The sequence below is a fragment of the Trematomus bernacchii genome, unplaced genomic scaffold (genome assembly GCF_902827165.1).
Source record: "Trematomus bernacchii unplaced genomic scaffold, fTreBer1.1, whole genome shotgun sequence".
Classification (NCBI taxonomy): Eukaryota; Metazoa; Chordata; class Actinopteri; order Perciformes; family Nototheniidae; genus Trematomus; species Trematomus bernacchii.
The window spans coordinates 2077942-2100053 of record NW_022987567.1 but is presented as its reverse complement, the minus strand read 5'-3'; the positions used below and the strand labels follow the sequence as shown (position 1 = coordinate 2100053).

General features: G+C 40.5%; 1 protein-coding gene across 4 annotated transcripts in view; it reads right to left on the bottom strand.

Annotated features, from left to right (window-relative positions):
• rxraa (retinoid X receptor, alpha a) overlaps nucleotides 1-22112 on the bottom strand; it is a 102043-nt gene that overhangs the window by 7843 nt on the left and 72088 nt on the right. Inside the window, exons 4-9 of one of the 4 annotated variants that reach the window (XM_034125945.1) lie at nucleotides 18368-18518; nucleotides 15793-15972; nucleotides 11217-11401; nucleotides 4206-4335; nucleotides 1963-2095; nucleotides 243-334 (exon numbers count right to left, since the gene is read on the bottom strand). In XM_034125945.1, coding sequence (XP_033981836.1) covers nucleotides 243-334; nucleotides 1963-2095; nucleotides 4206-4335; nucleotides 11217-11401; nucleotides 15793-15972; nucleotides 18368-18518 — 871 coding nt within the window. Of the gene's footprint in view, nucleotides 1-242; nucleotides 335-1962; nucleotides 2096-4205; nucleotides 4336-11216; nucleotides 11402-15792; nucleotides 15973-18367; nucleotides 18528-22112 lie in introns of all 4 variants that reach the window. The other 3 variants (XM_034125947.1, XM_034125944.1, XM_034125946.1) reach the window with 3 other exon arrangements.

The window sequence follows — 22112 nt, the reverse complement described above, 5'->3', positions numbered from 1 at the left end:
CGGCTCGCCACTGATTAAATGTCTATTATTATAACCACAAACCATCAAACCAAAAACCCTTGACTTTGAGGCAAAGGAACCCGGAAGTGCCAACATGCTAACCCATTCCCAGGTTTTAGGACTCATTCCTCCACCACTTTACTGTAACCAATTGCTACGTTCCCTCTCCTACAACAGCTCCCAGTCATGTACCTGCAGGATTCTGATTCAGCAAATGCCAGCATGCACATGGTGATAGTTACCTGGGTTGAAAAGGACTATCGCTCGAAGGCACCCCAGTTCTGTCTTATCCATCTGCATGTCCCTCATTTTTGACACCAGTTCTGTGAGCACTCTGCACAAAAGAGACAAAACAAAAAAGGCAGGAGATTAGGCGTCATTTTTTGATCCTTTGTTTTGGTGATGTATCAGATATCTCAGTTCAAGAGATCAAAGAAAACCATTTGAGTCTAATTGGTACAATGTTGTATAAATGACACGCATGCAATTCCAGACTGGGGACATTAAAAATGTTTTTAACTACTATCCAGCTCAATTCTATTTAAAAAAACAAACACGCGCCCCGCTTGTACACTCAGCCCACATGGGCACGGTTAGATGAGTGGAAAAGTTTACAACCCTGCTGCAAAGTAATTATATTTAGTACATGGCTTTCATAAAAAGGAAAGCCACAGAGTAAACACACACTGTAATCTAACACCAGGGCTCCCACTGTCTGTGTGTGACATCACTGGTGGGAGTGACGGTGTGTCGCTCGAACTCCTCACCCCTCGTTGACTCGGTCACACCCTCCTTTATTTTCCCTCTTGCTCCGTTTCTTCCTCCCCCCCCTCTCTTTTTTCTCCCTCGGATAGTAAAGTAAATTGTGGCTCTTAGCTCTCATTCTAATTCAATTTGTTATGCAGAGGAACAACAGGGCTAAACAAAAATTAAAAAAAAGGGAGAAAGAAGAGACTCAAGTGTTTAAGTTAATCAGTGTCTTCATTTGTATGGTGAAGAGGGAGAGGAGTAGATAAAGAAACATTATCAGCTCTCTGCATCTTAATGCTTGCCACAGTTAATGCCAGAGATGGAATATGTCCTCCGGCTGTGTGAACGGCCATCATACGGCACAGAGGAGAGGTGATCACAGCGGCACAGAAATAAGGAGATATTTAAAAACCAGACTGCTGTTAATAAGAGTCTGATGACAGCATCTGTAAGCGCCAGTAGTATGGACACAACCATTTTTACATTAATGGATAATATGAACTTACCAAAATTAACATTATAAAATACTAGATGTATTCTTTTCCTTGTATTTTCTACTTTGGTTTTTGACATTTTCTGAGCTTTTCTGTGTTTCTGTGGGACCCCTGATGCCTACATTGTACATATTTAATAAACCGGAGCCAATCAATATTTTCTGTGCTGCTTGGCCTTTCAGGAGTGCAGGTGTTATATTTCAGTAGAAGAAAGCAATAACTCATGCTGTAAAACACTTCAAATCATTCAGAGGATGTTGGAGTTTGTATCTAATGCCCTATAAGAAGGTAGTACATGATTTAGAGTGTATTATATATATATGTATTAATGTATCGGCTACAATTACTGTATTTCTTGTTATTGTTTTAATGCCTATCCTAATAGTCAAGAAAAATGTTATCACAAAGAAAAACATATGTATATAAGTTCATAAACCCGATTTTTCTAAACCTATCATTATGGCTTAATACTTATCGATGAAAGCATTAATACATTTATTAAAATACAAAGCATTAGTGTGAATAAAATGTTATCACTGTCGAAATAACTTTTCAAAAGATTGCATAAGTTGTCTTATAAGTGACTTGTAAAACATTTATAAATTAATGAATGAACCACTTATAAAGCCATAACTTACAATGTAAAAACCCTTGTGAAAATTATAATTGAAAGTGGTAGTTCAAAGACAATAAAGTTCAGTAATATGGTAATAATAACCTGTCAAAGATGGCGCCCACTCCGGCACTATGGGCGCTGTTGCGATGGACGTGCAGCCCGGTCGCCAACAGGATCCCGTCTTTGATCGTTATCGAGCGGTGCGAGAATGACGCAATGAGGAGTTCATTCCAACCTGCGGCAGAGACGGGGAGAGGGATCGAGAGAAAATATGAGAAGAGACAACAAGCAAATCCCTGTACAAAAGTTCACATAGCATTGAGGCAAAATGAAACTGACAACAAAGGGAGGGAATTCCAATGAATCAATTAAGCTGCGCCTTAAAAGCGTGCAGATTTCTCAAGCGCGGGCATCAGGTTATTCCTGAGACATTTGAATCATGCTTTCTGAGGAGACAAGCGTGTAAAAAGGGATGAACCGCGCCTGCCATCACAATAAAGACAACAGGCTTGATGTGCCAAAGCAGGGGCTCGACACAGAGAGCAGCGCATACACAAGACGCTGGTATTTGAGTGACAGGGCTCCTTTAACTGTTCTGCCTGGCAACACTCGCCTCTTCTCCCCAGAGTTGAGTCGGGTATGAGAGGAGCCGGGATGCTTTTATCTGTGATACAGCAGAACTAAAGCAGTTATTTATAGAAAACCTGAGAGCCGAGGAGGAGACAAGCTCTCCAGAATAATGTCTCTCGCTGCTTTGCTGACGTCTCTCCATCATTGTCTGCGCTAAGGATAAGGATTTTTTTATTAGCGTACGGGACAGGGTGTGTAATAGAATTGTTTTCCTCAAGGTGGATTTAGAATATAATGGTGTAATTTGGAGCGACAGGCAGGCAACAAGGGCAATGTGTTGAAAGAAACCAAAAGACCTCAGTGCATTTCATGTTAGTGAATCGAAGAAAAGTGACAGATAATTCACTCCATGTTTTACGTGGCTGTCACTTTGATCGTGAGCGGTTAGCATACTTTCCCATATAGGCTATAGCACATACTCACTATGAGCTGTTGTGACCTTGGTGGGTCTGACTCTCATCTCAGTCACATGACCTGGAGTTATGTCATGGTTGTGGCCTGATTGGTGAATGTATTCTACCGAAATAGGCTACAGCGAGCCTTAGCATCTTTATTTCACAGTTTTCTAATTTCTTTCATCGGCTACTTTTCATAGACAGTTTTCTTTTTAAATCTATATTCTATTACCAGAGGGTATTAACTGCTGTTCAGAATCCTAGAAATTAAACGCCCTATTATTTTAACCAAGGAAACACAATAGTTATTTAGCTAGCACTTAACAGCATCATATGTATCAACCCAGTCTCACGGCATTTCGTGTTATAGTCACGAAATTAATTTAATCTATTGATTCGTGTTCACCAACACGATTTTCGCATTTTTTTCGTGTCACACAGAACGATTTTAAAAGCAATGTATTTCTATTGGTAGTATGTTTCGTGCCTGCACCACGTCTTTTTGTCCGTTCGGGTCTTGGAATACCAGAGCTGTGTGGTTCATAAACACATTTTCTTACTGAATATCTTACCCTAAGCCTAACCCTATCCCTTTTATTTTAAATTGTATAATGTCGGAGTTTTTTTGCCGTCCACGAGGAAAAGAAATGGGGCTCAGAGCCTCAGAATACTGAAATCTGTATTTTTTGTTATTATTTGGTGCAGGCACGAAACATACTACCAATAGAAATACATTGCTTCTAAAAATTGTTCTGTGTCAGAATACTGAAATCTGTATTTTTAAAAATCTGTTTTTCCTTCTAATTTGTTATTATTACATTGCTTTTAAAAATCGTTCCGTGTGACACGAAAAAAATGGCGAAATCGTGTTGGTGAACACGAATCAATAGATTAATTTCGTGACTATAACACGAAATGCCGTGAGACTGTGTTGTATGTATCTAGTTAGCTGTTAGCATGCTGTCAAATACTTAATTGGAGCTGTATGCTAGCGGATTAGGGCTAACGAAAAAAAACGATGTTGTATACTTGGTTGAAGAAAAGGTGTTTTATATTATTCAGAACAGTTTCTCATTTATTTTACAACTTAGCTAAATTGGACATATTCTTTATGTCCAACAGATGCTAAATCCATGTGGTTTTGGAGCATTTACCAGAGTTTCTACTGTAACTGGAGGGGTTTTAATGGAATAAAATCCCTTATTTTCATTTATTGTCATTATTTGTTTGGTGATTTATTCAAGCACAACACATTCGGCCTGCATTTGAGGAACCTTTTCTGCTTTTTTATGACCTTTTTATTGGCCCTTTTTGACCAACCTGCTCGTAGGAGGATGACCTGGTCGTCGAGTGGCAGCTCAGAGAAGTGTGGGATCCTCTTGGCCCACTCCACCAGAGTAAAGAGCTGCTTGTCTGCCGCCTGACAGATATTTGTTACCGGGTCGTTGGGCTGCAGAAACAACAAAAGCACATACAAATCCTGAAGTTAGAAATATAGCACAAAACAAATGATATCCTAGTTTTAGCCTTTGTCTTGTTCTTGGCTGAGAGCCTGGTGTCAGGTTTAACCACCTATCAACACACTCACATATCACGTTAAGAGGAGCAAGTAGGAAGACAAAAACAAACATTGATTCTGTCCCAGCTCGTGGAGGAAATACCCGCAGAGAGCTTGCCGTGAAAAAAAACGACTTTCACCAAGCAGGCTTTTTCTTTAGGGACCTTTTTAGTCTACACACAAATCAGCCTTTCGGACAGCTAGCGTAGCTCAAGAGGCCCCCCTCCCTGACACTCCACTGACACTTCACTACATAACAAGCTCTTAGGAGCTCACTTGGGGCTTTGTTATCAGGCTGGGCAGGCCTTTAGAAAACTCAGAAAATGATTGTGTATGAGGATTATCCATATTTACTCACATTAAAACATCTAGTTATGTGATTATTCTCCAGGTCACATGCCTAAAACATCATTATTGATCAGAAGGCAAATAGATGAATTCATTGCAGAGGTTCTATTCATATATTTCCAAGTTTTTAATACGGTCCCAAAATAATTGTTCTCATCATGTGATTTTGATAAATGATAAAAGGAAAAACAAGCAGTTCTTGTTAATGGACGTCAATGGAAATTGGCAATTTACTTCCCAAAATAGTATCACTGACTAATAGCTCTGTGAAATAAAAGCTGAACCAAGGACAGCGCTAAAATCTTTCATTGATTTCACTACATTAGATCTATTAAGCCTTGAAAAGAGATGAGCATAAAAGATTGAAGACAGGCTCATTCGTACATGGACATATCTTTTATTTTAAAGCCTGTTATGTAAGGCGTATGCTTTTAGAGAAACCTCTCTTCACTTCAGGAGCTAAATTGTTCTCAGTGGTGAATGTGCTACATGTACTTTTGCAGTGAAAGCATGCTCAAACCCTTAGAAATGTCTTGAATTGTAGGACATTGTGCAAAAATGTCCATTTAATGAAAAGATGTGGCAGTAATGACAGCACTGTAGCTTTTATTCTTGTTATTTTATACCCGTCTTATTAAATTCAAGCATGTTTTATTCATATGTTCTTGGCTTTTTAATAACCGTTTTAGAATATATTTAAAGGATGTCATTGTTTTTTAAAGCACTACAAATTAACTTTGATCCATTTCCAAACAACATAAACATATATATAGTATATTTTCTTGGAGAAACAAATCTCACAATTGCCTTCACGATGAAAGAAATACCCTTTTAATGATATTGAAGAGATACCTCTACAATAATGAGGAATAGAGTGCCACAGTGACGCGTCCTAAAACCCGGAAGTAAGTTAGCATTTTACCACTTCCGGTTCCTTCGACAAAAATGCAATGCAATTTCTCCATAGGATTTTGGAAAATAGCTGGAAATAAGGTCTGTGGTTGACGCACATTTAAGAGACGGATCACGTTTTGTTACGTTTTGCTACGACATTAAATACATCAGCAAAACTGGTGATTTCTGAAGGGTTTACGTGTCTGAAAAACGATGGTTGTTAACAAGTGGCTGAATAGGACTACAGAAGTTGTCGAGACCGTTGTACGTCATAACAGCGAACACGTAAACACTCCCGCTAAGTTTGTTTTCCCCGTGTTCTGCTTGAAAGCAAGTACCTGCCTCCTGCAAACTGTTAAAACAAACGCTTCAACTTGTACAATTTTGAATCTGTAGTTTTGAATATGGATCTTAAGTTGGCGTGACGTTGAAGCAGCGACCCTGCTGTAGTTCGTTTATAGCATAACGTTAGCATTTTGCTTCTGGCGACTAGATTTATGATTCGAAAATTATAAAAGTAGGGTAGACATGTGGATATTATCCGGCTGAACAAAACGTGATCCGTCTCTTAAATGTGTGTCAACCACAGACCTTATTTCGAGCTATTTTCCAAAATCCTATGGAGAAATTGCATTGCGTTTTTGTCGAAGGAACCGGAAGGAGTTTACTTCCGGGTTTTAGGACGCGTCACTGTGGCACTCTGTAGTGTGTGTGAAGGGGGTTTTCTGTAAAAAAATAAACCGAAATACAAAAGATAACATAATAAACCCTTCAGATGTTAAGTTATGGTCATAACCTGTATGAGGCAAGAAAATAGTACTATTCATGTGAGAGTTCAACTAGTGGAAATGTTTTTGTTTCATATAGACTTCAGCTAGATTTTAGGGAAGCTTAAAATTACCCTCAATCAGAAAACTTAATACCACAAAGAAGACTTAGAAAGGGCCTACATGTCAGAGTTTTGGGATGACAATATATGCTTAAATGGGGTGTGCATTAAGCGGAAGAAGGATCAGAGTGCCAGTTTTCCACCTCTCTTAAAACCTATTAAAAGGGCGGAGTTACACTCTGATTGGCCGAGAGGGGAATGCACCCAGCTGCTCTCAGTTATTAATTAGCAGCCAACAGGTGATCTGAATAACCTGCCATCAACTCAGGTGGATCGGGAGATTCAGCTTAAATGAATAAGGAAATTAAAGAATTAGGATATTCTACAAATAATTCCACCTTTTCTGCTAAGCATTTAACACACATTTACGATTTAATGAGGGTGCAACGAAGAATTTACAATATAGATGTTGCTAAAAGCTTAGTAAGGTATTGTTTTTTGGTGTTGCCTAAAAAGAGTAAACTTTCAAAGAAAAGTCCCAAAAATACTGGTATCTTCCTGAAGAACCCGTCTATATGTAAATTGTAAGACCAGTGGGAGAAATCTTCAAGTGTAAGATCTCTGAGTTATTCAGTTAAGATTATCATTTTTGTGTGAAATGTAACACTTGACACTCCAGAGACAAGGACTGCTTCTCCTAAACTGTCCCGACACATCCGACTTACTTTCTCCAAGGGGGAATTCATGAACAGTGGAGGAATACTAATGCAACACTAAAATGTAAATCCATCTGGGCAGGGGGGGGTAAAAAGAACCCAAAACAATACTGTCAATGTCTGATGAGTAATTTCCCATCGTCCCAGGAGCAAAAACCCCTGATATGCATGTGTGTGTAAACAAAGACTGTACCCACACGCTTTTGTGCACATTTCAAAACAAGTAAACATCCTTTTATTCTAAATATCCCTGTGTGAACTCGACAAAAACAGTCAGCAACTTCTCCCCAACTTCCCTCTGCCAAATCCCCACCGATCGATGCTAAAAGCTCGCAGGATCCCGACATCAACTGCTGCTCTCAAGAGAAGATTAGTTCAAGATGAAGGAGAAAACATCCCTCCACTCACACTCTCCTTTAAAAAATACGCAGGCCAAAGACTACCCCTTCCTCTACTCCATATCCCTCCCTGCGGTGCAAAACTCACACTGACTGCAGAGTATCACAGATATGAAAAACTTAAACCAGACAAAGCCTACACTGTTTTTGAAAGTCGTATTTCTTCTCGACTTCGGGGGTAGAAAGAAAACAGTCGTCTTATGAATATTTTAGCATGTGATCTCCGTGGGAGTCGTGGACGGGAGGGAAGCTCGGCGCGACAGTTTTTTCGAATACAGCGCTTCCACTAAAAAACACATAAACAGATTTGGCTAATTCATTCCAAAGCACAGACCAAGCCAAAACAAAGATAAGCAACAAAAAAAGTGGGCTTTGGTGCGTACGGCGGTCCAGCCACCCTTCTTCATAAGAACACAAGTCCCAGGGTTCTCGCGTTAAACATGGCAAGCCTCATGAATGTTGAATGGCTATCTTAGCCGTGTTTACACTGACCTGGTTTCTTTGCCCCTTGTCTGCGGAGATGACAGGGGAGAGGAGCTTACACTTTCCTGCAACAATCCTCCGGCATCACATTACTGTACTTACTGTTGGAGTCGCAGAACAGCTTTTAGGATGTTATCGGGCCACAATGGGGGAGCCCGCTGTGACCTATGAGCGAATAACATTAACCTCAATGTTTAAGTACAAAAGCGCACCTGGGAATATCTCACAGCTCGACAGTTGAAGCTTTTTCTACTGATCTGATAAGATTGGACACAAAAGGGAAACTTGAGACAGAAAGCAAAAGAAGACTTTGCTAAGTTGCTGGATTTCAGCCACTCTAGCAGAACGGCTGCCACAGAAAAAGAGCTGCTGTCTTTATTCCCCAACAAATCAAAGGTGTTTACAGCCACATGTTTTGTCCGCCATGGTCGATCATCGCTGGCAACTTAGAGAAACGCCAGGCTTGCATACTGTCCTATGACATTTTCATCACTTGAGCAGGGGAGACGAAAGATTTGCCTTTCCATTTTTCATTATTCAGCTTGAACCAGACTATACTGGCGTGACATCAGAGAGAAACTTGGGTACTCATACAGATCAGTACGGAAATAAATTACTCAAGTGTCCCACTTTTCTAGATTGAAAAAAAAAGAAAGAATCTCTCGTCTGGAGCGGTGGATGAATCATCAGCTAATTATCATCTAAATAACAGCAACGCTTCCTGCCTTAAGCTTAGGAAAAAAGATAAGAAACTTTTATAAATTGACTCATATACGCAGTAGAACGGACATCCGGTAATAATACAAAAAGATAGATGCGTAAAATAGACCCCTAGGTTAAGTGATAGATAGCATCTTCTCCTCTCCCCCCCTCCTTATGAAAAGTCCTCTCCCTGTCTGACTGAAGGGAAATTACTAACGCCTGTTTAACTCCTGTTCTAGGTCACCATGAGATAAACACACTTTATTCAGGTTGGCAAGACCCCGGCCATTAGACAGTGGCGGTGGCCTATTCATGAAGTACACTCATGGCCCGGGCCCTGTGATTAATTATAGCACGGGGCAGTGACTCTCAATGGAGACCTCACAGAAGGGGGTAGGACACAGAGAGAAGGGGAGTCCTTGTGGTCGGGACAGCCTGAACGAGGATTCTCTGCCAACATCCTGGGCTCCAAATGGTTAGAGGGTCAGTTCAAAGGGATGATTTTCTTGATTGCTTTTAGTTGTATCTGGCAATGTTTTACAGGCTCAGGTATTATATACAATAGGAGTTGTTTTCTCCATTTGGAACGCCCAATTCCTGATGCTCTGCTGTCCTTTTCACTGTTGCTGTTGGACTTCTGCACTCGTAACCACATGCCAGCAAAGAACATCAGCAGGAGGCCATAACCAACCAAAAGCTTCTAGTACATCAACAACAACAACAACAACAACGCTCCCTTGCTTCCAAGCATGGCGAGCAATGGAAGTAAACAGTGGTTGGTTTTGTGGTGCTTACAAAGGACATTTGTAAAACTCAAACCTTCACTCTTTTCAGTTCTAATGTTTTGGGGTTGCAGCCAACGTTTCAGAGATGAATATCTCAAAACATTGGCAAACAGAACCTAAACTATATGCACCTTAATATTTCTTAAGCTTGTGTTTACCACATACCTTATTTTAGGCATCTAAACAAAAGCACATAACAAAATAAGCGTTAAATTATTGACCACCAGAAGTGGTAAAATGCAAACGTATTTCCTGGTTTATGACTCATTCCTGCACCAGTCTATAATAACAAGAGTTTCTTATATCAATATACTATGTTATACAACATGGATATACAATTGCTCAAAAAACTCATCCAATCCACACTACTGTTCAACTTTAACAAATTAAGGGTATCTATAGTTTTACCAACTTGAAGAGAGTTAAGAGTTTTATAGATTTTTTAATATGATGCGAGTCGGATATTATTCCACTTTGAAAGTCAAATTTGGAGCCGTGTACATCTGTATTTTAGTGCGGTTTTCATCTCTTCTGCAGTACTTTAGAAACCCTTCCCTTCATTGTGTCAGGCAGGCAGCGGGCATCGAGGGACCCATCAGGCTGAGCCCAAACACACTCAGTGCATTAGTGTGTCTGAGCTGCCAGCCGCTCCCCCGTGACACCCCCACTCCTTCTCCTTCTCCCTTATGTCAACGCTCATCTCTTACATTTCCATCTTGCCCCCCCCCAAAAAAAGCTCCAATTTACTCACATAACAGCCCTCACATTTCTACCTTTACTTCATAGGACATTTCCCTCCCCTGAAGCATATTAATTCCCCCCCCCCACCCCTCTTCTTCTCTCACCCTACTTCCTCGCTGCCTTTGGTAGGCTGCTGCTCTGTTTCTCATGTTCTTGCAGAATTCCTGAGGAAGCCGAGGCTTTGTGCGGTGCTTTCAGGAACTAGTCTGCCTGTTGCATTATTCATCACTCTTAGTCTCCTCTGTGTCAAAGACAGCCCACAGTGCCCAGCTGATACTGAGGGGATATATGAGGCAATGCACAGCTGAGCAAAGGAGCTGATGCAAGGTGAACAAGTAAAGCAGCGCTCTAGACTACAAGCAGTCACTCCAAAGGGACTGAAAGAGGGAGGACACACGGTAATCATACCCATCTTTACCAGCAGATAGACTCTCCTGACTGACAACAAAAAGCTGTAAAAAGTATCTTTCCAAACCGAATGTCCCAATTCCAATCTGCATGACAATCATTTTTGAACGATAAGTAATATGTTTATTTACACTGAAAAATGACAAACGTCTTATGATGCGACTATGCCGTTATGTTGTGTGCGGTTTCATCTCTGAAATTCGTTTAAAAAATGATATCAAGGAGCAACATCCAGCTGGAATAACATAAAACGTAAGTGGACAATGTTAGGACAGCGCCAGGAAGATTTTGGAGAGCAGATTAAGCTCATACTTGGTGAGAATTGACAATAATAACCAGTATAACCTATACAATTTATGAGTTTTTAATCCCCACCAGCCCCTAGATGTATACAAAAAAAGTGTTTATGTGTGTGATGACTTGTTGCAGAATGATACAGGATGTGAGTGTTTGCAAAATAGCAACTTACCGAGTTGGATGGCGCACCAAGGTTGGTCTCGATGTAGGTCTCGGTTTTAGGTTCCACCGCCTGCTCGGCCTCCAGGATCTTCTCCACGGGCATGTCCTCGTTGGCGCAGCCGGTGGACTCCACCTCGTTCTCATTTCTCTCCTTGGCTCGCTGGCGCTCCTCCTGAACGGCTGCATGTAACAAAACTGGTTCCGGTCACTACTGCTGTTTTCAGTTTTGTTCTTATTACAATGTCAGCATGCATGTGTGGGTTAAAGGAAAGACTCAGGGCTGAAGGCTTACATAGTTGCCATTACTCAGCAAGGTTTTAAAGATCTTAAAAGGGTTTTCTAGGAAAATGACTCCATACTGTACAAGTAAAGTAGTTATCATATTTTAGAGCTGCATTGCTTTAAATCGCTATTCCTTGGTTCTTTTAGCTTACTGTTTTGGTTTACACACATTTAAATGTTGTTTAATCTCATGCAGCAGCAGTCAGAATTTGTCAGCAAACATCTTAAAAAATCTATTCAGTTTGTCAATTATTTGCAAAGATAAAAAATATCTGCCAATCTGCCAATGCAGGGAGGTTGTGCCACCCATTTCCAAATCAACTTAAAAAAAATACTTTACTAAAATATATGATGCAACATGTATCTGACATTGAATGTCTTGATAAGGCAGATTTATTTTGTTATGCAATGCAGTTGTAGATGGAACTATTTCGACACTGAATCTTTCCTCCGTTTAAACACTTGAACTCTGAACAAACAAATTGTTCATAGTCTAGTTGGCCCTTATTTGTATTTACACACACAAACTTGTACATACAATATGTGTGTGCATGCTTGAGTGAGTATTTGCTTGTCTGTGTCGAGTCTGCATGTGTGAGTGCCTGCTTTGTGTCTCGGTAAGCCAGATAAAAGTGCATGACCCTGTATGCGTTATGCCAGTAAATATATCCAAGAGAGTTCAATCATCAATTATTCCTTCGACAGTGCGGATGGAATTTATTAATGACCTTAGGCCAACATTATGTGTAACACAGTAGCATGGAAATGTTCAAGGGCTAGCCTCCTTATCAAAGAGATGTGTTTTTTATGTAATGCTGGATTCTTTTGTATACAAATCATTTATGGACACATAAATAATGTATGGTCTGTCACTGCTTCTTTAAGACATGTGTGGTAGCCAGAATAGCTTGGATAAAAAAAGAGCTTGAGTCAATGAAGACTGTGTCTCGTAGTTCTTTTTTTTGTTTCGTGTTGTGTGTAAAAGCGGGTTAAAGCACAACTTGGTTCTGTTGTGTGATTGGCTTGGCGAGGAGACACAGGAAGTGGTTTGTGTGCTGTGCAGACACCAGCTCACTGTGGCCGAGTCAAGAGAAACCGCACGTCCACCCTCAAGTGAGGATGGAAAAGACGCCTGTGTGTGTGTGTGTGTGTTTTGTCTTTTCAAAAGGCTATAATTTACCTAATTCAAGACACCGCAAGGAAAGTGCTGCGGCTTTTTTATACGTTTATCCTCCACTCATGGATTAATGTGAACAACTTTTGATGATTAAGCGCTTTTGGAGAGTCAACATTAGCATGCAGGCATACAAACACACCTGGAGAACTGTCTTGACTCAAAAAACACATATCGCACAGTACACTGGGTTTGCAGGATGATCTGTCTCCTTCCCCTACTCTGGTTTCTATTCCAAGTCCTGAATCATAGAGGCCGTGGTCTTGTTGGAAGGGTTGTTGTGGGGGGGGCAGGGGTTGTTAGAAGAGGAGAGGGAAAGGGGCCCCGTTTTAGAGGAACTGCAGTCTGGCGGTGGAGGTCAGCCCAAGGGTAGAATACTTGTGTTGGGAGTCAGAGAGAGGTGAGGAGGGCTGAAATCATGTTAGCTTTATTTCCCCCACCCACCCCCGTACACCCCCACCTCCACCGTCCTCCTCTCCTCTCCTGACTGGGAGAGCATAAATTCATTTAATCCTGTTTTTCTGTGGATTCGCTTAGCCTTTTGGGCTACTGCTGCCTTGTTCTCTAACCACAGCCCTCGGGGTGCATGGGGAGAGGCTTAGGCGGCGCTGAGAGTGAGGCGAAAAAAGAGGCAGTAAATGATAATATCCTTGAAACGAGTAAGGAGCCTAACAATGATATAAATAAAAGCAAGAAGAACAGGAGGGCAGGCCAAGCAAAGGTCAAGACAAATTGGCCTTGGATAGAATGTAACCTTCAAAAAAGCATTTATCCAAAGACAACGTGTACCTTCTTGTTCACTCACCTTTAAATGGGGAAGCTACTTGCTACACTCGCTAAGTGGCTCAGTATAATCTAGACACTCTGTATCTGCATTCTGTGGTGATCATAATGGGGAGAGGCAGTGATTGATTTGTCCAATGCGTGAAAGTGTGCTGCTGAGAGCGCTAATATTTTTAACACCCTCATGGAGTGTTAAAATTCACACCTGACTAACAGGTTTTTTCTTTTTTTCTCCTCACACGAGCCGACTCTTCCTTTAATCTTTCCTTGGAGATGCTTTACTGTACTGGTATTCAAGGCATTGTTTACAATTCAGGGTTGCTCTCAGAGACTGGAGAGTGATGAGTGAAGCATCAGATAAATATAACCTTTTCAAACAACCCCATTTATCCAGGGAGTATGAAGATAAAATCAATTGCGCATTAAGAGGGAACGCCTGTGTGAAATGGCTACAGTGTTCATTTATACAGTGTATACATTGTGTCCTGTTCCCATGACGATACATGGCTAAGGCTATTTATTTTCCAATGCCACTTGGTTGTATTCCAATACATTTTAAATTATGCAGCCGATTCTAATAATTGCTTTTAAGTCAATTTTTGTTGTTGTTAATTTCTAGACATTCACTTTCTTTAAATGGTATTTTAAATCAGTAAGTGAATGCATCTCTTTTTACATAATCTCGATAAACATATATCTGCATATGAATGCTAAATCATTAGCAACGGGACGAACTTTGGTATTCTAGTTTTTTGGTTTGTAGTGCAAGTAGTATTATCCTATCACAGTTGAGTGAGATTTGTTTGAAAGCAGGTAAACAATCCATTTTAATAGGCAAAATGGCAGTCTTGGAACCCTAATAACGACAACTGTGATTTTTATTTGTATTTACGTTTAATCAGCAAAAGAATGCTTACTTTTCAATTTGACTCTTTTTAACCAACTAATTCTACCCTGTTAATGCAGGGTTAAAAGTACTTTCTCTAAGGAAGCTACATTTAGAAGCGCCTGTAGCTGAGACGGACTTGAATATAACATTCATGGTAATTAAACATTAAGCATGTAAATGTCACAGTGGATGAGTCTATAATCCTCAGTCTGTACTGAGAGGTCAGGGTTTATTATGCGCTGGAGGAGAAGTGATTTCAGTTTGCAGGAATGTTGGATTGTTGCATCTTGAATAAATCCTTTAATGGTGAAATGAAGCTCTTACTGTCCACAGCGGGATTATGTTATCTGACTTTAAAAACTATCAACGATGCACTGAGGTCTAAAACATTGCAATGTTTGTTGTCAGGATGCTGTCTAAAGTATCATGAGGAAAACAAATTAGTCTGCTCTTTGTCAATGTTATGGCTCTAGTTGTCACAGTAGATGCTCTTATACACACAGGCATTACATAAAGCCTTGCTATGTTTATGTTAAAGAAGCCTGTTATAGTTTTAATGTCTGTAAAAAAGTTGGCATAGATGCTTGAGATATGATTGGAAAGATTGATGAACGGTCTGTCCTCACACAACTACACGTTCTGTACATGAGGCCTCACCATCATCTGATTAAATCTCTGTCTCTGTTTGAAAAGTGCAGGAGCAGTATGTGCATTCCACCAGTAGCCTCTCATTTGGGGAATGTGGTGCACGCTTCCCCCGATGCCTTTCAATTACAAGACATTATCCAATTTGAAAATGAAATCTTTTGCGTTCCTGAAAACGAGCCTGTTTCCCAATAACTAGGTAGGCTGTCCAACATAACTTTAAAGTTTAAGCGAATAATAAGGAGTATGCAAGGGCACGCACGGTGACATCCAGAGGATACAGAGGGAGTAAAAGTTTGTATTCCTCCAGTCTACATCAGAGAACTCCCCGAGGACTGGCAGTTCTCTGAAACGCTCACTCTCTTTAACATCCAGCAACACTTCTGGGATGCCTGCGCCTGCAACAGCTGAATGTATTATTTCCCCCCCATGGAAGTGCTTGAAGCAGAACATTTTTTAAATACAGTAGAGCCCATGGCTGCAATGCACAGCGTGATGCGGCAGAGCAGAGGTACAGCTGCAAGTGCTTCTGTAAAATTGGATAGAGGCAGGATGGGGAAAAGAAAGTTGCTTTACTTCTAGGAAGCAAGAAAAGGACATCTTCCAACCTTGGTCGTGTCTCGTGGGCTAACCATATTGACTTGAATAAAATGTTCTAGCTAATTTTAGTCAAATGAGACCAGAATGAAGCAGCATATTTGCCTCCGAGAACCAAACAATCAGTCTACAGTGTGAGTGTGTGTTGTATGTGGATTAGTATAGGTGTGAGGGAATGGTTAAGTGGGACTTTATCCTCTACGGTATGTGCTGTACCTTCTCTCTTCATGCCCATGGCTAGACACTTCTGGTAGCGGCAGTACTGGCAGCGGTTCCTCTGGCGCTTATCAATGACACAGTGTTTGCTGTCGCGACAGGTGTAGGACAGGTCTTTGCGCACCGTCCTTTTGAAAAAACCTTTGCAGCCTTCACAGCTGTACACGCCGTAGTGTTTACCTGAGGATAGAAAGAGACACAGGTGGTTTGTCCAATGCATATAGAAATGTTTTTAAGTTCATGTGAGAACTACGAATCTTTACAGTCCAAGATAAAGCAACAGCATATAAGAACCCTCTTTTTAGCAAGCAAAACACAAATTATTATCAAACATGTTAATTGATTGGTGTGACCCGTGGCTCAGGGTAAATGGACGTCTACCATACAGTAGGCATGACTTTGGTATTTTAAGTCACATTGGGTAAAATCTTCAACTAAATGACATTTATAATAATGTAATCATGAGGTTAGTGTAGATGGTGCATTAGCATCAGTTATCAGAATTGTAGAGTCTCTATAAAGGGGGCAGCTTAGGCTCAGGGGGTAAATTGGCGTCTGCCATTCAGAGTGTAATGGTTTGATCCCCAGACCCAGCAGTCAATATGTCCAAGTTAATCCAAAATTACTCCAGCAGATATGAAGTCTACAGTATTGAAGTGTATGTAAGTTACTTGTGGTAAGAGCATCAGCTAAATGACATATAATGTAATGTAAAAGTGTGTTTGCGCGGGGTTATGCCGAGGTGACTAGGGTAAAAAAGATAGGGCCTACAGGAGGTCAGCTGCAAGGAGGGCCCTCATGGATTGGCGTTACGGTGCTTTTCTCATGTTGTGGTACAGGACAAATCGTCTCTTTCTCCTGTTCCTAACAGCTCTTTTTAGTTGTATATGATGGATCGAGTCCTTTGAATTCCCCAGGGTTGCTCAAACTGTTTCTTTGTTAGCTGCTCTGACCACCAGAGAAGATAAAGAAAGCCTCCGCACACAGTTAAATGAAGCATGACTCGCTATTAAACATTGTTTTGATTTCCCCCTTTTGGTTGCATGGGGGCGATGACGCAGGATGACACTGAAACTGTCCCATGAATTAGACATCCAGCTTCAGCCTGGGGGGTGAAAAACCTTTCCCATGAGTGACTGGTTGTTCCTGGTTTCCCTCCTACACAGCCCTTCTCTATTTGAGCGTAGGTTTCATCAGACCGTACAATCTATTGCATGTCTCATGATGTCAGTTTCTTTCATGTGCCTTTACGCTGATGCATCATAAGCAGGAGTGGCTTCTTTGCTTGCCATTTAGCCCAGATGTATGAAGAATTCCAATGATTGTTGTCCTTCCAGGAAAGATCTCCCACTGCAAGAAGCTGCAGAGTGTAGTTCTGCCAGAGCGGTCCACAGGGCTGGTCTCTGACCAAAGTTCATCCTTGGATCTTCTTCCGAGGTTTCTAATTGTGGTCGGAGCAACAGCTTTGGTAAAACGCTGGGTAGTCCCCATTTCATGTGTAATCCCAGCTGTCGAAAAAGTATTTGTATACCTTTGCCAACAATTCTTCCTTTGATTATACATTAAATTCCAAGGTATTCCTGGTAAGGCTTTGAATCATGTGCTCTTTTAACTGGCATCTGCAATCAATGTCACTTGAGTCATTCTAATGTTAATATATTCATAAGAATGGAATATAACAAGAATCACAAGAAATTTTTCATTTTTTACATGAAACTAAAAACCCATTAAAACCATAAAAGAAAAACCTAATAAAGTTTATTTTTTTCTTTCAATAAATTTGACTTTTTACCCAAAAACCTTTTTACTTGTTTACAAGCCTATACATGTCCTGCTCCAAATACAAACACATAAATTCACATAAAGTATAAATAAAGCAGGATAAAGGAACATGTATTATCAAATCATATATGTATATCTAAATAATAATTAAGAATACAAAAATAAAATAAAGTTAATAATTGAACTTGTAAAATGTATATAAATAAATCACATTAAAGGTGGGGTAGGTAAGTTTGAGAAACCGGCTCGAGATACCCTTTTTGTTATATTCCATGGAATGCTCTTAACATCCCGATAGCAATGAATATCTTAAGTGCTTTGACAAAAAATCCATAAAAAATGTCATCTGTGGAAGCCGTAGTACTGTAAAAAGCACGACCAATCATTTTAGCCGACCCGGCTAAAATAACTGGATGGCCTACCTGCCTGTCAGCCTTCCATCTGTGCACAAACTTATCTTGTGCCCTCATTGGTCATGTGCGCGTTCGTGTGTGTTGGAGGAGGGGCTCTGTAAGGAAGTGGCAGATTTGTTCCGGCTGTGTATTTTCAAATTCTAGCGATCTCGAGCTGGTTTCTCCAAAATTACCTACCCCACCTTTAAAGGGGATAATAACAAATAAAAAAACGTACATATCTAGAGTTATATATAAGCTGATTGCAAGACAGTGATGTATAACGGAGTCTCAGATATGTCCTTATAATATCATCAAGTGAACACTTTACTTTAAATATTAACTTTTTTTGTATCGTGTGCTTTTTCCTGTATACGTGGTCATTGACTCCCATCACTCACCTGAGGAGCGGTCCCCACAGATGGCACAGATGTGTTTGGTGAGCGACAGGATGGTGCCTGAGGGCTGGGCGGGAACCTTCATCACACCGTTGAGGCCCAGCGGGGGCTTGATGTCCTCCGAGCTGCTGACCGAGTTCATCGGAGAGTTTAGCTGGAACATCAACACACACAAACACACACGCCGACAGGTCACAAAGCAGTATGCGATGAACTCATCACAGGTGACATCATACAGCCTGTTAGCCTAGCCCTTCATAAAGTACGGGTCATTTTGGACAATGTCTCCCACCTACTCATTGACATGCTGGTTAGGTCAAAGAGAAGCTATGAGACCTATTCCACCAAGAGGCCCCACAGAGTGCCACAGGAAGTCATTCCTGCCTGTGGCATCAGACATTTTAACTCCTCAGGTAATGAGGAATAGTTGGTTTTATTTTATGTTAAATGAAGCAACTGTAACCAAACCCTATTGCCCCCTCTGGGAACAAACAATAAAAGCATTATGAATATGATTCTGATAGCGTAGCTTAGCTAACTGATGACATTATCTGTTGAATAAGCGCAAGGTCAGCTGAGGTGAAATAAATGGTTTGTTTACACATACTAAATCTAAGTGAAGGCACGTCATGCACATTGTCATGAGCGATTTCCAAAATGTAGAAAGTGAACATTGTATTTGACTTCTCATTCTTGATACAGATGGTCAGCATTCCCAGCAGCAGCAGCAGCAGCTCTTTTGCCCTCTTTCATTGCTCCCTCTGACTCTCTCCTCCCTCAGTTTCAGATCTAAATCTGGCACAGCAGGATCCTGCACCACTCCACCCCAGGAACTCTTTTATTCATGCTCTCTACAAGCCCCGCCAGGCTCCCAAATGTTCAGCGCTAGCATAACTCCACTGCAAAATGTAGCAGCAGTGCAGCGGAATAAAGAGACAGCATTTGCTTAAGTAGTGGTGCAACTGCAGCCTTTACTTCAATCACTGGCTCCCCTTCCCTCTCTAAAAAAAAAAGCGCTTACATTAAATATAGTGACCTCTCTTTGCTAAAAAGCGTAGAGCAAAGGGAGGGTAATTATTATAACTAGCGCCATGCTGTTTTGCAGAGCAGATAAACGTTGTTGGGGCAGGATATAAATTATCCTGGAACACTAAATGTACTGGATGGAAAAAGAGCTATGGAGCTAAAAACGAGCAGCAAAGTTTGGGAAAGTAAAAGCACCAGTTTGCTTGACTAGGCTAACGCTAAAACGAAATTACACTGGGGGGAAAAGGGGAAATAAAAGGAATTTATTCAGACAAGCGTATTCTACAAAAAACACAGCTACAGCAGGAGTTGAAGGGTAGCCACTTGAGCTCACGTAGTGAAACGTTTTTCATTTTTATTACCACGTTTGTCTAATAGCAAGCAAATAAGTCTCCGCTCTAAATTTAGCAGAGAAACCACGTCTCTCTCTGCTGAAACATTTTATTTTTATTTAGTCTAAAAGAGTTTGTCATCTTCAGCTGTGTTTACGGGGATCTGACAGAGTTAGCTACAAAGTAGAAGAACACAGATGTATATACATCACTTTCACAAACATACGGTATATAAACCAAACAGCCACGCAGCACTTATGGATGTTGATGATGTGGCTCCAAATGTCTGCAATGAGCATATTTATTTATCATCTCTGTGGCTGTAACAATGATTCATTTTCATAACAGAGTATTCTACAGATCATACATATGGTTACCTCGCAAATGAGGTAATGTTCTATTTGTCTGTAAGTAGGATTACGGAAAAACTACTGGCCTCTGGAACTCCCTCCCAGATCAGCTGAGATCTGCCCCTTCCACAGAGGTCTTCAAAACCGGCCTTAAGACCCTCTTCTTTCGGCAGGCCTTCCAATAAACTTTGAGCATGGTACACCTGGAGTATTGCCATTTTTATCGCTATCTCCGACTTTTATTTTATTTATTTATTTATATTTTTATTTTATTTTATATTTTATATTTTATATTTTATATTTAATTTTTAATTTTTATTTAATTTTAATTTTAAATGTTTTAATTGTTATTATTATTATTATTATTATTATTATTATTATTATTATTATTATTATTATTATTATTATTATTATTATTATTATTTGTTTAATCTCTCAAATTGTATCAGTGTCCTTTGCTGTGAAGCGCTTCGAGATTTGTCTTGGCAGATGAGAAGCGCTATATAAATTAAATGTATTATTACATTTATCATGAAAAAAAGGTGAAGAAATGGGTAATGAATTCATGGATTCACAGGGTTGAAACACTTGTTATTTTCCACATATGGAAAGGCCTTGGTACATGTCTGGGCTCTGCGACTGACTTTCTAACTTATCAAGCGATCCCAGAAAAATACTTGTATTATTTGTTCATAAAGTTTCGGGAACACAAATCCAGTCAAGCTCCCGACAATGCTGGATTCTACACTTTCCCACAATGCAATTCATCCGCATCTTTGGTTGAGTCATTCCTTATTTACATGACAAAGATCCTCCAAAGCCACAGAGAAGCATTTACTGTTTATGCAGTACATAAACATATGCATTCACCTAAACAGAATCCACATGGCTGTGCGTGCACACAGTCGTGCACACGTAGACACCACACACTGGGGAAATGTGGCTCCTGGTTTTTAATTTCACCTTACTCTAACAAAATGTCAGCATATACATTGTTGCTTGAGGCTGCAATACACAGTGGTTACAGTGATTGAAATATTCCAAGCCTTTCTCATTGCATCAAAAAGGAACTTCTAGATGTCTTCTGCATCGTTATGTACATTTCCCACGTAATTCAGCATGACATTATGTGCTGTCACGGGAACTTGAGTTCAAAAACTGACCAGAATTTAGAATATAAAGCTGATGTGGGTTTGGATGCATTTGACTGATGGATCCAATGGTGGGTACAGTGGGATCAAAAGGGTTAAGGTAAGCCCTCCGCTACATGAAAATGTCCAATTCAAACCCGACACCCACACCAGGCCTGCTCTTTACCAGGTTTGTACAAATACACACTGAATGTAATGCAACACACAAGTACAAAGCTTAGGGAACACATATGTTTGGGATTTTATTCAGTGGTACTTTACGATGTCATTAATTCCAAAGGAAAAAAGATAATCCTTTGCAGAAAATCAAACAAGTGACCAAAGTTTATATTGGAGTGATACTAAATGTGTCAGTTAAACTACCATACATGAATGTAAATGAGAAACATTATTAATATTAATATATGTTTGCAAAATACTGCCTTGTGCTAAAAAAGCCTTTCTTTCTCACAAGGAATAGGAAGATTTGTGGAAGCTTCGCCAAGTAACAAAAGCACCCGAAAAGAAAAGCTGCATCATTTGTTTGGAATGAGCTTTGGCATCATGTGCACACACCCACATATCTGCACGATGATCCATGCACAGCACACACACACACACACACCACTCACACACTTGAGGCCTTACCTCAGTTAAACGTCTGAGTCTTTTCCCCGTGCAGCGCTAACAGAGCTGTCTCCTTTTGCTGCTATCGTCTCTATCAAACCCCTCTTGTCTGCCTGACAGAAAAGACTCTTCCGCTCACAATCTATTTTCAGTAAACCTGCAACTCAATCTCAGATACATGGCTCCCCGCAGTGGGGTGGGCATGCTTTGGGGGGGGGGGGGGCTTTTCTTTCTCTTCTGCCCCATGGCAATGGAGTCAAGGCAGGGGGGATTAGAGTGGCTC